The sequence below is a fragment of the Argentina anserina genome, chromosome 6 (genome assembly GCF_933775445.1).
Source record: "Argentina anserina chromosome 6, drPotAnse1.1, whole genome shotgun sequence".
NCBI classification, from domain to species: Eukaryota; Viridiplantae; Streptophyta; class Magnoliopsida; order Rosales; family Rosaceae; genus Argentina; species Argentina anserina.
Genome location: NC_065877.1, coordinates 3,076,704 through 3,094,424, shown reverse-complemented (window position 1 = coordinate 3,094,424; position 17,721 = coordinate 3,076,704). Strand labels below are relative to the sequence as shown.

Here is a 17,721-nt window from a genome sequence, read left to right as displayed (position 1 = left end):
ATTTACTGAAAGTAAATTATAATTACATTTACCGTAGGTAAAACTTAATTACATTTACCATACGTAAATAAAATTTACATTTACATTTACCGTTACACAGTAAATTACCAAAATACCCTTTCAGTCGAAACTATTTACACCGCCTCACACGGCGGCGCGTGTGGCACACGCGCCACCTCCGGCCGGCTGCGCGTGGGGCCCACGCGCCGAGGCTAACCACGGAGCGTGTGACGCCACCGCCGCCTCCAAATTCTCCCCCTCCTTCCCCTCTTCCTTCCTACGGTCCTAGGCCGTGCCTAGCCCCCTCCACTTGCCCACACGCGCCGCCTAAGGCGGCGGCATCCCCCTCTCAAGCTCTCCTCCTCCGATCTCCTCAATACGAATCCAACAACCACACAAAACACATCTAAGCATCAACACTACCGAATTAAACTAACCCTCACCTCAGTCGGCTTGAAAACCACCGGAGTAGGCTCGGTACGACGGAGCAGAAGACGCAAACGTTGGTGGAGCTCGGGCGTGGCACGAGAGGGCGAGTCGACTTCGGGGTTTCTTGTGAGGGGTGCTGCGACGCCTCCTAGGCCGGCGGTGAGGACCACGTCTCCCTGTGAAGGGAGATCGGTGGTGAACCGAGAGGGTGAGGGAGTGAGCTCGGGAAGAGGAAGAGAGGTGGAGGCGCTGCGTGACGACCGGGCTGCTTGCAGGGGATCTTGCGAGGGTATAGGGAGCGGCGGTGCTAGCCACGAATGGCTGAGGACGGAGGTCGGGGAGGGAGGCGATTCGGAAGGCAGAGAGGGGAGGGAAGGTCGGGTGGGAGAGAGAGAGAAGAAGAGAGGATGCGGCGGAAAAGAAAAGGGTTTCCTGTTATGGAAACCCTAGTTACAAAAATTCCCTTTATATACTAGTTTCCAAATCGGAAACTAACTTCCGACGCGAATAACTTTTACGTACGATGTCCGTTTCGAACGCGTCACATATCCATGAACTCGTATCAACGAGCTCTACAACTTCCGTGAAGAAAGTTTTCGAAATCGAGCAACGGATTAAAAGTCGATATAAACGTTCGGAAACGTAACGTTTTTCGATTAAAACATTCCGATAATGTATCCGTTACTCGTTTCCTATCGTCATAACCAAACACATCAATTCTAATTAAATTCCACAATTTTAAAGAATTCAAATCCACTCAAATGTTGTTTGAAATTTAGGGTTATTACAAGTATACACCTTAGGTACTGATTCTTGGAGACAGATCATGACGGGTTGTTTAGAAACAGAAACTACTAACTTTTGGTTTCAGGATTTCCACATGTACTTCAATGGATTTTGTTATTGGAACGGGCGCGAGCAACTGAAGGAGTACCATGAGTTCTATAATCTGGGAGAGAATCAACTTCCTAGGCCAGTGATCATTTCGTTTGATATGGGTGATGAGGTATTTCACACTATGTTGCTTCCGGATTTTGTATACGAGGGTTATATGTGGTGTTATGTATTACGTCTTATGGCGTGGAATGAATCTGTAGCTATTTTTGGCCTAGATCATGGTATAACTCCTTATGAGTCCTGGGGTTTATGGGTGATGGATGACTCAAGTGGAGTTAAAAGCTGTTGGATAAAGCAATTCAGCCTTGTGAGCGAAGTGATATGCATGGATACTCCATTGCAATTTTGGAAGAGCGATGAGATTCTTATTGTTTCGAGAGAAAGGCGTCTGGTCTCATACAACCTGGATACTGAACAGTTTAAGTATCTACCTCTTAACAACATGGATTCTGATAATCTTGAAGCTGTTGTTTACATGAATAGTATCGTTTCGGTTAAGGGAAGCAATAGACGAACCGCGTTTTGAACAAAAAATAGTCGAGGTAACAAACACCTGCGAATTACGTATTTAAAAAAACTGCCAATTAATTTGATATCTTTTTTTAAATAAATTAATATGATATTTTTTTGTTTCATAAAGTTGACAATTTAGTTTTTGAGTTGTATGGAATTGTCACCTTTTTTTAGGACAAATTAAAAAAAAGTACTATTTGTTCGGGGACAATTACTATTCTACCCTTGTATGTGTCTTAGCCTAATAGTTTCCTGTTAGGAGATAGATTAACATCTCCGTAATAGATTAGGACTCCGAATCCTACGGGATTGTGGTTTTGTAAATGCCTATATATAGGCCCACATATCATTCAATAATACACAATTATTTCACCATGCATCACGTTATCAGCACGTTATCCTAAAACCCTGAATTTTTAGAGCCCTAGAATTTTTTTTTTCTCCTCTCTTCCTCCGCCGGCCGCCGCCGATTCCGGCCTTCGGCATCTCCTCGCCAGCGCGCCTCCTGCTCGCCGCCGCATCGCAGCCCCTGCTCCCAGCCACGCACGCAGCCCCGCTCGCGAACCCCTATAGCCCCGCTCGCGACACCTGCAGCCCCTCTCGCGACCCCTGTAGCCCCGCTCGCGACACTTGCAACCTCGTTCGCGACCCCTGCAGTCCCGCTCGCGACCCATGCAGCCAGCCTCGCAGCCCCTGCTTGTAGCCCCCGCAGCCCCGCAGCGCCGCAGGGTCTCCTCCGCATTCGTCCCGCAAAAACATCTTTTTACTCCGTAAGTCCCCGCATCAAAGCATTCAAAATTGCTCCTCCCGCATATTCATGCAAGAAACGTGAGATTCACAAGCACGGACTTCGCTCAAGAGAAGCTACTCCCGTATACTAGAAACTTTCAAAGGTAAATTTTTCATAAACGTTCCCGCTTTTGAACGTATAGATATATTATATCGGGCGCTATTAGCCTTCTTCTTGTCTTAATTCCGGCCTTTCTTATAACGCCGATGAGACTATAGAGGGATGAGTTTCCCCTCTTGGTCGATGTTTTATGTGTGACGGTCCTGGGGAAGTCACGATTGTTTGAAAGGGAAGTTAATCGATTTTCGTGTGGTCGCCTGAGTGCACCGCTGTTTTGGGTGTGATCATGAGTATCGCCGCTTGCATCGATTTTTCTTGTGACCAAATACGTCACCCCTTCTAATTCCTATTATACTTGAATCTAATCGATTCCGTATTCGTTTTGTAGATGTCATCGCCATCTCGACCGGAATTTGGCCTTCTTGATCTAGAAGGAAATGAATACCACCGCTGGGTTTCAAACATGGAGCTCGCTTTCGAGAGCCGACGGATCGAAGGCATGTTTGCCGACCCTCCTGCTGATTTCCCACCCATGGCTAAGACTCAGACTCTCATCTTTATGAGACGTCACATCCATGCAACTCTCCAGAGGCAATACTTGAACGTAAAAGATCCTAAAGAATTATGGGACAAACTACGCTTGCGGTGTAACGACCCCAAAAATTCAAGCTTAAAAACTCAAAATTTCAAAGTCGTTAAACACTAAACAATTTCAATGAAATCGAAATCATTTAAAATGCCACAGCGGATCATCTCTGAGTTCAAAAAACAACTCAGTCAAACCGATTATTACAAACCAAAAGATAATTCAACATATAACAAATGGAATTGTATAATCCTCACAACAACCTCACAAGATAGTTAGACAAAATCCTCACAAGCTGGAGATAAATAACTTCAAGTCCTCTGAGCGGTCCGTCAATTCCCGTTAATCCACACCTGCGGAGTTATCCACTACACCATCGAATTGGTGCACCGGGATTGTAAACACAAACCCGGTAAGCTTTACAGCTCGTATGAGTAAAATGAAAATATAACTCGCATATCAATATATACGAAAATCCACAAATCAAACAAATATAAATGCACTCATGAGTCAATGGACGGCCCATCTGGTTGTCCCAAAGAAATATGAAAAGAAGCGCTCATGAGAAATTAAGTAACCCTTCTGGTTACCCAAATGCATTTATAATACGGGTACTAAAGAACGCTGGTACACATCTGTTACCCCTCTCGTAGTACACCGCCGATATTGGACAATCACCCGCTACCCAATATCCAAAAATATGAGTACTCATGAGCAGATAACCACCTGTTACCTCACATGCAGGACTCCGGCAGACAGACTAGAGCTCTAACTGTATCGTAACTTTCGCCCGGCCAAAGGCTAGGTTCCGACTTGCCAAACACGTACAATAATCTCACATAATATTGTACAAAAATCAAGTCCGAAGACAAATCAACATTTTAACAATCTCCATGTTAAAATCACGTACAATAATCACACCTCATATTGTACAAAACAAAATCACGTACAATAATCACACCTCATATTGTACAAAACAAAATCACGTACAATAATCACACCTCATATTGTACAAATCAAAATCACATGATCGATATATATATCTCGTCATTAAAATGACATAATCACGATAAAATCATAACAATATATTATTTAGCAAACTATATATATATATATATATATGTACCTATTTACCATTTATACAATATATATAATCCACTATATCATATACATGTCTTATTTCATAAACACGTCCGAAGACAAAACTCATTCGAAGACAAAACTCGTCCGAAGACAAAACGTTTTCACAAACTCCATGTTAAAATCACGTACAATAATCACACCTCATATTGTACAAAAATCAAGTCCGAAAACAAATCAACATTTTAACAATCTCCATGTTAAAATCACGTACAATAATCACACCTCATGATCGATATATATATCTCGTCATTAAAATGACATAATCACGATAAAATCATAACAGTATATTATTTAGCAAACTATATATATATATATATGTACCTATTTACCATTTATACAATATATATAATCCACTATATCATATACATGTCTTATTTCATAAACACGTCCGAAGACAAAACTCATTCGAAGACAAAACTCGTCCGAAGACAAAACGTTTTCACAAACTCCATGTTAAAATCACGTACAATAATCACACCTCATATTGTACAAAAATCAAGTCCGAAAACAAATCAACATTTTAACAATCTCCATGTTAAAATCACGTACAATAATCACATCTCATATTGTACAAAACAAAATCACGTACAATAATCACACCTCATATTATACAAAACAAAATCACGTACAATAATCACACCTCATATTGTACAAATCAAAATCACATTCTCGATATATAAATCTCGTCATCAAAATGACGTAATCACGATAAAATCATAACAGTATATTATATAGCAAACTATATATATATGTACTTATTTACCATTTATACAATATATATATATATAATCCACTATATCATATACATGTCATATTTCATTCTTTAATATTTTGTAAAATCTTGAATCACCGCAAAGGTAGATTCGTAAATAAGTGAGATTTTACTCACCTTCTTTCCTGCGTGCAACTTCCACGACCCTGAAAGTAATTTCTTCACTCGTTTCGTTAATCACCTAATAGCACGATAAATGCTTAGAAAATGATACTTAAAATATCAGGTGTCGATTTCATCACGGCTAAATGTTGTTCATAAAACATTGTTCACAGAAGACTCTTCATGTTTACTAATCAATGTTTTTAATAAACCACTGTTCATAGTTACTGTTTTTGCCAAAATACTATTCACAGTTACTGTTTTACCATGCCATTTTTCACATTTACTGTTATAGATCACTATTCACACATACTATTCATGCGGTGTCACTATTCACAGTTACTGTTACACATCACTATTCACAGTTATTATTCATGTCGCAGTACTGTTCACCGACCGCCACCAATCATCACCAAATTTCACCACCACAACCTAAACAACATTTCCAACAACTTTCTAGTTGACACCAAGGTCTAAATCCGAGCCTAAACAGTCCAAACAACGAAGAACATACATTCGGCACTATTCACAAACCATAGAAATTGAAATTTTGATTCGGGTACTTACACTTCGATTTGGGTCGATTCCTTTTGTGGGAATGTTGCTGGGACTGAGACAAGCAAAACCCCCCAAGAATCTCGAGCTATGGTGGCCGGAGGAGGCGGCGCCGACACAACAGCAACTTCCGGTGGTTGCTGCACCGTGTGTGGTTGTCGCCGGAGTTCAAGGCGTAGCCCAAAAGATGGAGATCGTCGAGCCCGTCAGTTTGATAGGTGGCACGACACGAAGCGACGTCGGATGGTAGAGAAATCGTCCGGAGAAGATTTTTGGGTCGGGTGAACAGTACCCGAGCTGATTTTTGGAAAAAAACTGATTTTCTGATTTTTAATCTCCTCTCCTTCCTTTTATACTATTTCCAAAATCGAAAACCAAACTTATGTTACTAACAACTTCCACATACGACATCCGATTAAAGCGTGTTGCGCGTCTACGACTTTCGTGAAGGAAGTTTCCTGAAAAGAGTGACGGATTAAAAGTCAACTCTTGCGTCAAATAAACTTAATCGAATAACACAGTTTTGGCTCTCGAAACCAATTTCTACTTTGAACGACAAAATAAAAGGCGTAAAATGTGAATTAAATCAAATTACCATTCCCTTAATTTCTGATAAAATAAAAGAAATGGTATTGAAAATTTGGGTTATTACATGCGGTACAACAACGTTCATGATAAAATTCTTCCTGAATTAACCGTTAGATGGGATAACATCCGTCTATTAGACTATAAGAGAGTGGATGATTTCAATCAGGATATGCTATGCTTGCAATCCGATCTTGGCACCGTTGGTGTCATCAAGACCGACCTAGATCTTCTCAATAAGACATTGGACACGTTTCCAATCAACTATGAGGTTCAAGCTCATACGTACCGCACTCATGTAGAGGAAGGGAAGATCCGGTCTTTCAACGACTTAATGGTGTTCTTGGCTAACAAGGAGAGACATTCTGAGATCCTCCTCTATAACAACAATAGACCTGTTGGCACTAAAAGAATTTCTACGCCACAGTCTAACTATGGGAAAGCTCCTAAGCAAAATAATCAATCAAGGAACGCTCCATATCAGCACCAAAACAACAACTCTCGTGGTGGGAGGCAACAAGACCGGTCTCGGCCTCGGTCCAATACTTGGACCCATGATGGTGGCGGCGCCGCACCCTCCGGGGGAGGCCGTCCCCGTCCCAACATTCAAGGAGGCCGTGCGCCTCCTCATGCCTCCACTTTCGGTAATGGCAAGAATCCATGCTTCAAATGTGGCTCCTTTAAGAACTTTAATCGCGATTGTCGCGCTAGCAAAGAGATGATCAAGGCTTACTCCGCCTACAAAAAGTTTCTACAACCCGAATCGAATCATGTGGATGAGGACTATGAGATCGAGACTCTCCATATCTCCATGAAGCCCGAGCCCCTTGCCTCTAAGGCTAGGCCTCCGGCCGCTACCATGGATACTCCCAACTTTGATTAGTCGTTTTAGCTTCTTTAGCTTTATGATTCAAGTATTGTTATGGCCAACCGCCATTGTTATTTTCATTTACTTTCTAATAGTCTTTTGATTTTGGAATTAGAAGTTCATGCGTGATGTATTAAAGATTGGCACTCAATAAAATTTCTCATTCTCTTGCTTACAAGACGATCTCTTTGAGAATTTTATTTACCTTCCACTTAGCATGATGATCAACGTGTGCAACTCACGTGGTTTTTAAATTGGACGCTTTTGGGTTACATGAGACCCCAATAGCACTACATTGTGAATTTGGAACTTAAAATTAGGAAAACGAACCTCGGAACGTCGAAAACGACGTCGTTTTGCCCTTGGCCGGCCCGAACACTGTTCCAGCGTTTCCGGCACGATTTGCCGGCGTATTCGCCGTCTTCCGGCCCTTTCGCGGCGTTTCCGGCACCGCCACCCGGTTCCTGCCGGCCAGTTCCGACAGCCGCCGGCCGGTTTTCCGGCAATCGGTGCCGCCGGTTTTCTAACGAGTTTTTCAACGATTTTTCGTCGTTTCGCGTCATTCTTCCGGCATATTTCAGCAGTCCATGCTGCCACGTTTTCCTCGTCCAAGATTCACCCGGTTTTGAGTTCTTTTGACATAGTTTTCCGGTTCGTTTTTTCCGGTTTTCTCCAAGTCCGTTATATCGCTCACCGGCACTCTTTGTGTGTGTTTCCACACCATTTTTGGATGGTTTCTACCACCCTAGTTTATTGTTTAGTATTTCACTGCTTCAATACCATGATTTCCAACTCTTTAGTTGAGGAATGTAGTACTATTACCATGTGATACATTCGATGGGATCGACCTTTGTTCCGATTCCCATTCTTACAATATCCTACGACGTATTGTATAGAATTGTTCATGTGTCGCTGACTCTCTTAATCGTCATTTTGTAGATGTCCCGCGGTGAAATCGAATGTCTAGCTGATTGTGGAACCACCCACACTGTCCTACGGCACATGCAGTTGTTCACAGATCTAGTGTTTTCGACTTCTTCGATGACTACAATGATTGACTCAAAATCCATCATTCAAGGAAGAGGCACTGCTTCTTTCATGTTGCCTAATGGTACGATTCTTAATGTCGTAGACACTCTTTATGCGCCGAAGTCTCCCCGCACCTTGCTAAGTTTTAAGGACATTCGTGCCAATGGTTTTCACCTCGATACTTATGTTGAGAATAGAGAGGAATATCTTTGTGTTACCTCTGAGAAAGCAGGCCATCGCCGCATCTTAGAGCAGATGAAGAGTGTTGGGAATGGTTTGTATCTTACTTCCATTCGGATCTTTGAATCATATGCGGTTGAACGCAACTTTTGTGATTCGGACTCTTATATGCTTTGGCATGCCCGGCTCGGGCACCCTGGACGTGATATGATGATTAGAATTCTTAAGAATTCACATGGTCATCCATTTTTCAAGTACCGGAAGCGATTGGAGGATCACCTCACCCGTGCTCCGCACGGTGAGGCCGTGCCTACCCATGCACTGCATGGTGTGGCCGAGCATGCCTCACTTGGCAGCTCCACAGCTTTCATGCCGTCGGTGGCGGCATCCTCTCCTTCACAGGAGCTTGTGATGCCTCCCGTGCTTTCAAATGCCTCCATGGCAATTTCTGATGCCCATCGCTCGTTTTGCAAAGCTTGTTCTCTTGCTAAATTTCAAGGAAGTCCTTCTTTTGCTAAGGCTTCAACCGAGAACATTCCATTCTTACAACGTATCCAAGGTGACATTTGTGGACCTATTCAACCAGAATGCGGACCTTTTCGATATTTTATGGTATTGGTTGATGCATCGACGCGTTGGTCACACGTCGCTTTGCTATCCACAAGGAATGTTGCACTTGCTAAGTTATTAGCTGAGATCATCAAACTTCGGGCTCACCACCCCGATTATCCTATCAAATCCATTCGTTTGGATAATGCTGGAGAATTCACATCCAACACTTTTGATGATTACTGCATGTCTATTGGGATCGAAGTTGAACATCCCGTTCCTCATGTTCATTCACAGAACGGTCTAGCAGAGGCTACCATCAAGCTTATTCAGCTTGTTGCTCGGGCAATGGTTATGGGTACTAACCTGCCGGTCTCTGGGTGGGGATATGCAGTGTTGCATGCAGCGACACTTATTCGTTTCTGACCCGCGGCTAACCAAGCGTTTAGTGCGTACCAGATGGTAACTGGTTACGAACCCAATATTTCACACTTACGCATCTTTGGTTGCGCCGTTTATGTGCCTATTACGCCTCCACTACGTACTAAGATGGGTCCTCAGAGACGATTAGGTATCTATGTTTGCTATAATTCCCCAACGATTGTCCGCTACTTAGAACCAACCACCGGAGATCTCTTTACTGCAAGATTTGCAGATTGTCACTTTGATGAGACATGCTTCCCGTCGTTAGGGGGAGATGAGAATGTTATCATTCCAAATGAACGTGAGGAATTGACGTGGTGTGTCCCCACTATGTCTCATTATGATCCCCACACTGCTCAAAGCGAGTTAGAAGTGCAACGCATTATCGACCTCCAGAAAGTCGTGGATTCGATGCCCGACGGCTTTGTAGATATTGCTAAAGTGATGAGATCGAACATACCCGCTGCGAATGTACCGGCACGGTTGGATGTCCCGAAATACGGGCGTGGAAGACAAGCTCCTGGACCTAGCAACGTTGGCACCGCCCCTGACAGTGAGACGGAGGCCGGCGGCGGCACCACCGTACGCCGTGGTGTTGTCGGCGCCCCTTATGGTGACGCTGCCGAGATGGCCCGACATGGAGCAGCTTCGGCCTCGTCTCCTCAAAGGAAAAGGGGGAGACCGATAAACTCTAGGGATTCAAAACCTAGAAAGAAGCGAACAACTAAGGCACAGCGCGTCATCAACGATGAATAACCATCGTATGAAGTTGTCTCTGATTACAGCTATGTCCATGAATCAACTCAAGTGTTACCGTGGGACGCTATAGAACCTTGTTTGATGCCAGAGAACAACGAAATCTCAGTGAACTACACAAGTGAGCAGTCGGTCCGAAACCGAGCCACTACATGCATTGATGACGTTTTCGCTTATTCCGTCGCACATGAGATCATATCTGAAGACGACGTTGAACCTCGCTCTGTAGCTGAATGCGAATGCAGAGCAGATTGGCCGAAGTGGAAGGAAGCAATCCAGGTAGAACTTAACTCATTAGCGAAGAGAGAAGTCTTCGGAAAGGTTGAATTGACTCCAAGAGATGTCAAACCTGTTGGACATAAATGGGTCTTCGTTCGCAAATGAAATGAGATGAACGAGATCGTGCGCTATAAAGCAAGACTCATGGCGCAAGGATTCTCACAACGACCTGGTATTGACTATGAAGAGACTTATTCTCCTGTTATGGACATCATTACCTTCCGCTACCTTATTAGTCTGGTAGTGTCCGAAAGACTAAACATGCAGCTTATGGATTTGGTCACAGCTTATCTCTATGGGGATCTTGACGCAGAGATATACATGAAAGCTCCAGAGGGACTACCTTTACCTCCATCAAGTGCCTCCAGACCATGGAGTGCTCATGCAGTCAGATTACGTCGTTCATTGTACGGGTTAAAGCAATCCGGAAGAATGTGGTACAATCGGTTGCATCAATACTTGGTGAGAAGGGGTTACAAGAATGATGAACTATGCCCATGCGTGTTCATACGAAAGACAAATTCCGGATTCGTCATCGTTGTGGTCTACGTTGATGACATGAACATAATCGGTACTCTTGATGAGATTGAAGAGACCGTGTCTTATTTGAAGTCGGAATTTGAGATGAAAGACCTAGGGAGGATGAAATTATGTCTCAGCCTTGAGCTTGTGCACAGGGCCGACGGCATCTTAGTGCATCAGTCAAATTACACGCAGAAGATGCTTCGACGTTTCAATATGGATCTATGCAGTCCATTGTCTACTCCCATGGTCGTCCGAAGTCTAGATATCAAGAAGGATCCCTTCCGTCCTAAAGAGGATGATGAAGAAGTTCTTGGTCTTGAAGTTCCATACCTTAGTGCAATTGGGGCACTATTGTATCTTGCTCAATGCACTAGACCGGACATATCTTTCGCAGTGAACTTATTAGCTAGATTTAGCTCCGCGCCTACGCTACATCATTGGAATGGAATCAAGCATTTGTTTCGATACTTGAAAAGTTCCCTTGACATGGAATTGTTCTACCCCTATTGCAGAGAGAACACCGCCACGGTATCTCCCCACACCACCGCCGTCGCCGACCCCGGCCTTGCCGCCGGTCGCCATGGCGTGGAGACCGTGCATGGTGCCGAGACCAGCAACCGGTCCCGTGCAGCTCTTTCCCCCGATGCAAAGACTCCAAACAACTTGTTAGTTGGTTATGCCGACGCAGGGTACCTCTCTGACCCTCACAAGGCTCGTTCTCAAACCGGTTATGTGTTTACCATTGGGAATACGGCGATATCTTGGAGATCCACTAAGCAAACTCTTGTTGCTACTTCTTCGAATCACGCGGAGATCATCGCTCTCCATGAAGCAGTTAAAGAATGTGTTTGGCTACGATCACTTGTTCGCCATATTCGTGATTCTTGTGGATTAGTCTCTACAACTGATCAACCTACGTGCATTTATGAAGATAATGTTGGTTGCATAGAGCAGACAAAGTTAGGTTTCATCAAGGGAGACAACACCAAGCATATTTCGCCTAAGTTCTTCTACAACGTTCAACAACAGAAGTTCTTGAATGTTCAGATCAATCAAGTGAGTTCAGAATCCAATGTTGCGGATTTGTTCACCAAGTCTTTGCCTAAATCTACTTTTGTGAAACATGTGAAGAGCATTGGCATGCGTCGTTTATCGGAACACTAGAGTTTGGTAGACTTCAGGGGGAGTCTACATCACATGTTAAAGATCCTTAAGTAGTTGGTGCGTTGTGCTCTTTTTCCCTTCGATCAAGCTTTTGTTTTACCCAAGAGGTTTTTGTTTTGCTTGACAAGGTTTTTACCGAGGCAACGTTGTGCGCCATGCAACCTAGGCATGCGACACAAGGGGGAGTGTTCCGGGAGAATTACTATTCTACCCTTGTGTGTGTCTTAGCCTAATAGGTTTCCTGTTAGGAGATAGATTAGCATCTCCGTAATAGATTAGGACTCCGAATCCTACGGGATTGTGGTTTTGTAAATACCTATATATAGGCCCCCATATCTTTCAATAATACACAATTATTTCACCCTGCATCACTATTTTCTATTTTAAATTAGAAAAATGTCACTACTTATTTTATAATTATAAAAAAGTCATCTCAATTTATTAGAAATTAAAAAATAGTCAACAAACTCGGAACACAATTAGAATTAAGCCAATTTTTAAATATTTTCTAGACTGTTTTTCTATTTCTCACACTTTTTTCTTCTTCTAATTTTGGCAATAATTTTACCGTTTGACAATATATTTGATAGTAGTTGGTACCGTTGGAAAGATCTCTCTCCACTTTTTCATTTGATATCTCAACCACTCTGAACTGACAACTGTATAATGCGCAACAACCCTCGCAAGGGGTTGCCGCCATTGATGGCGATGCTCCAAGTAATTCGGCGAATGCGAAGCTCAAGTTTCCATAATTCTTGTTATTCTATTTATTCTGAGCATACTCATACCAATCTACTTTGAATTTTAATATCATTTTGCATATATAGACATTTTATCTCGGTATGTGACACTCGTTGTCACACCTGTAATCACATTATCTGGCACACCCCTTGTCACACCTCCTGTCACACCCGCTGTCACACTACTAGTCACACCCCATGTCATACTACCTGTCACAATCTCGGTCACACTACCTATCAAATATATTATCACACTACATGTCACACCCACTGTCATACTATGTCACACATGCTGTCACACTTCATGTCACACTCGCTGTCACACTACATGTCACACCCCCTGCCATACTACTTATCACACCCAATGTTACACAACCTATCACACTACCTTTCATACTGTCACACCTTCTGTCACACTACCTATCACACTCAATGTCACACTACCTTTCACATTACCTATCATACTCGTTGTCAACTGTTTTTATGTGACTATATTGTGACAAGAAGAAGAAGAAGAAGAATAAGAAGAATGACAAGAAATAACGAAGAGATCCATCTTTATAAAATAATATGGCAATGGTTGTTACGTTATCTCTTGGCACGTAAGGTTTAGTTAATAGTTAAATTCTTGAAATTCTTTTCTTACTCGTCACAGTCAAGATCCCGCTTGACAAGTACTATAACTCATTCCACTCTTTTGGTTGTACCGTATATTCTAATTTTTTAATAAATAAGATAATAAGCACCGAAGAATCTCCATCCGTGTAGAGAAATAGCCCAATTCGTAGAATATGGCTAGTCCACTTTGACTCATATGACAGAGATTCTCAAGAAGTTTATAGGCAAATTGATGGAAAGTACATCTAGGTTTTTGTTTTGTTTTTCCTGTGATTTTGATTATAAATGATTGAATGGCAAAAATTATCTACCTTATATGTAATGTTTGAGTTGCTCATTGACACTATATGAGTTGATTTGATGACGATTACATACCTTTTAAAAAATGTTATTTCTATATAAGGCATATTTTAAGTTTCGCACTAGGTCCTTCTATGCTCAGGATCAACCCTGGATACTAAATATATATTGAAAAATTCTCAATGAAAATGAAGACTATCATTTTAAGGATTCTCAACCCAGTAACCCTATTTGAGGGATGAAGAATCCAAAAGAAGGGAAGTATAGAAAATTGTAAAGGAAAAGATATGATAAAATAAAGCGCTATTAGATCTAAGCTTAGACGCATTTTCATTAGCTAGTTGAACTTAGCTGGTAGGGAAGCCCAGTGGGCTTTGTGTAAGCAAATTGAGCTCGAAGAAGCACTATAAGAAATATGACTTGAGGGGACATTTGTTAGGTGTCTCATTTGATACCTTTAGAGACATATATGTGTCTCCTTTGAGCTATAGAGACACATAACACAAATATCTATTTTGTTAGTGTTCCTATTGATTTATGACACATATAAATTATATGTCTCCAAATAAACACAATGGGGCTCATGATTTTTCAAACTACAAATGCATTTCTACTCTCATATCTTTGTACAAATACATTACACTTATAGAGACACTTGAGCTATTTGTGCCCATTGACAGTCTTTTTTGTTTTGATTTCCCCCTCCTAATATGAAATAATTTCAGATCTAGGCACACAAAAAATCAATGTTTCATTACTTACCACAACAGTAACTACAACAAGAATGTAATAATTATTAAATCAAAAATATATATTGAACTCAATCTTAAGAGAGAAAAATATCTTGTAACTAATTTTTGTTTTTATTAATTTTGACAGAATGACGCGTACAATTGTGAACAAGCTATTTTAGGCTATGATAGACCACATGTGGCAGTCATACAGTATCTGAAGCTAATGTAAGCTGAATGACCCTAGCCTGATTACACTTGTTTTGCATTAATAGTAACTGCCTAGATTAGCAACAGGATCTAAGCTGAGAAAGATCGATGCTAAAGAACGTTGGTTTAATACATGCATTCGAATGGTAATAATATTTCGGGACCCGGTACAAACCTGAAACTCTGATCGACTTCTCTCGCTCCCTCCCAACCCCTCAGCGCACGCCGACGAAACCCTTAAGGTATTTAAACTAATAGCATGGAGAAAGATATCTTTAATTTCTTAAACTATCAGGTATAAGTTTGCAGATCTTTCGATCCACCATTTAATTTCTTAAGGAAATTGCATGCATGGCAGATTTATATAAATCTTTTAACGCCTGTTTTTTAAAAGCATGCATGGATCTTGAATCATTCAAAGTATAAAACATATTTTTTGTTCCATATCTTGCAACTTCAGATTTCAGGATTATAGGAGAATCTGGTACGGGAAGTTACTAATTATCACCATAATCTACTTTGTTTGTGCGTACTGCTACAGATTCGAAATGACAGAGTTTAGCAAGATACCAGAAGCCTTGACATTGCAAATCCTGTTAAGACTTCCACCTAAATCTCTAATGCGATTCAAGTGCGTTCATAAGTCGTGGCAAACTTTGATGAAGGATTCCAACTTCATGGCCAATCATTTTTCCACTTCCATGCACAACAATGTTTGTAGTACTATTGGTGTCCTTTTCAAACGTGAAAATTTCAAGAGACCTGACAGTACCTGGGAGAATGAAAGCGAAAGTATTATCTCATTGATTAATATCTCCAAACCTGATGGTGGTGATATTCATTGTCTTGTCGAGGATGTTACGGAGGGCCAGCTTATTGGGTTCGAGGCTCTAGAGTCTGCATGGATTATAGGGCATTGTCATGGGATTATCTGTCTAAGAAATGATAATAAAGTAATTCTATGGAACCCAGCTATCAGGGAAGTCAAGGTCACTTCGCCATATGTTCCCGATGTTTTCTTAAGTAATTTGGGAATAGGCTATGACCCTAAATCCAACAATTACAAAGTTGTTCACATTTCTAATGGTACTCGGGAACATTATGGTGATGGACATATCCTTTTCAATCGACCGAAAGTAGAAGTATACAACTTAGGTACGGATTCTTGGAGACAGATCATGACGGGCTGTTTAGAAACGGAAACTACTAACTTTTGGTTTAAGGATTTCCACATGTACTTCAATGGATTTTGTTATTGGAACGGGATCGAGCAACTGAAGGAGTACCAGGAATACTATGATCATGGAGAGAATCAACTTCCTAAGCCAGTGATCATTTCGTTTGATATGGGTGATGAGGTATTTCACACTATGTTGCTTCCGGATTTTGTATACGAGGGTTATATGTGGTGTTATATTTTACGTCTTATGGCGTGGAATGAATCTGTAGCTATATTCGGCCGAGATTTTGGTATAACTTCTCATGAATCCTGGGGTCTATGGGTGATGCATGACTCAGGTGTAGGTGCAGGGTGTTGGATAAAGCAATTCAGCCTTGTGACCGCAATGGGGATCGAGAAACTATTGCAATTTTGGAAGAGCGATGAGATTCTTATTGTTTCGACGGAAAGGCGTCTGGTCTCATACAACCTTGATACTGAAGAGTTTAAGTATCTAACCGCTAATAGCATGGATTCTGATAGTTTTGAAGCAATTGTTTACCTGAACAGTATAGTTTCGATCAATCTGACTAGGGAGGCAACCGAGATTAATATAAGTAGGGAAGCAACCGAGCTTCCCTAATAGTTATGACTTATGACCAAGATGGCCAAGGACCCAAGGTATACTCATCATAAAGGGTTTTGTGCTATGTAGCAAAGGCAAACTAAAATTAGTAGAATGCCATAAGAATTTCGTTCTTTTTCATATGCCAGAGTTGAAAAGAACCAGCAAGTGTATCTTGTAACAATGAGTGTATTGTCGAAACTACATGCTACTTTTCATAGAGAGATTGCTGACATTTGGAGAACATAAAAACTTTGGGTATTTTTATTAACACGCTCTTTTTTGTTATTATCACACCTTATACATTTTTATTATTTTTATTATTATTATTATTATTATTTAATGCACTCTACTACTTTTACTAAATTCTTATTTGCTTATATCATTAGTGGGTGTGAATAACAATTAAGGGTGTATCAATAACACTACCCAAAACTTTAGTGTTTTTTAATGATAAATTGATGGCAAAAATGTCAATTTGCACCTTAAGCTTGGCCATAATTATCAATTTGCACCATGAACTTGCATTTGAATTAATTTGCCTCCTAAACTTGGTAAAATTACCGATTTGCACTCTCATCCGTTAAATGTAATATTTTTCATTCAATTTTAAGTCACATGTCATGCATTTGAGAGGCAGTATTGTCATTATATATTTATTCATATTTAATAATGAAATAAATTAATAAAATTACTTAAGAGGAATACTTGCTACTATGTTTTTTAATTTTTTTAACATGTTATTGATTTATATATTTATTATTTTACGTGATATGTTATGTTAAAAGATATTAGAAAATATATATAAATATATATATAATTAAAAATAAATGTTACATATATATATATATATGTATATATATATATACAGTCTCTATCCAGAGTAAAGGTTCACTCTGAAGTTTCAGAGTGAAGTTCAAATTTTGGCACACTTTTCGGTCAAATTTTTTCACCATAAGCGATTCCATATTTAGATATGTTATTCAAGATCATCTCTATAAAGTTTCATCCAATTTGACAATGATTTGAGCTTTTAAAATTGAGATTTACACGAACGGTTCACATTGAACAGTTTTAATTCATTCATTGATTTAATTTAATTTCAATACTTTAACGATGTCCGAATTAGATGC

General features: G+C 40.8%; 3 protein-coding genes across 3 annotated transcripts in view; 2 read left to right on the top strand and 1 right to left on the bottom strand.

Annotated features, from left to right (window-relative positions):
* Positions 1–17,721, bottom strand: part of LOC126797663 (uncharacterized) — a 251,411-nt gene that overhangs the window by 45,114 nt on the left and 188,576 nt on the right. The window lies entirely within an intron of this gene.
* LOC126800927 (uncharacterized) lies at positions 1,256–1,852 on the top strand. The gene has a single exon (XM_050528359.1). The coding sequence runs from the start codon at positions 1,256–1,258 to the stop codon at positions 1,850–1,852; it is 597 nt and encodes a 198-aa protein (XP_050384316.1).
* On the top strand, positions 15,353–16,606 carry LOC126800925 (F-box/kelch-repeat protein At3g23880-like). The gene has a single exon (XM_050528356.1). The coding sequence runs from the start codon at positions 15,353–15,355 to the stop codon at positions 16,604–16,606; it is 1,254 nt and encodes a 417-aa protein (XP_050384313.1).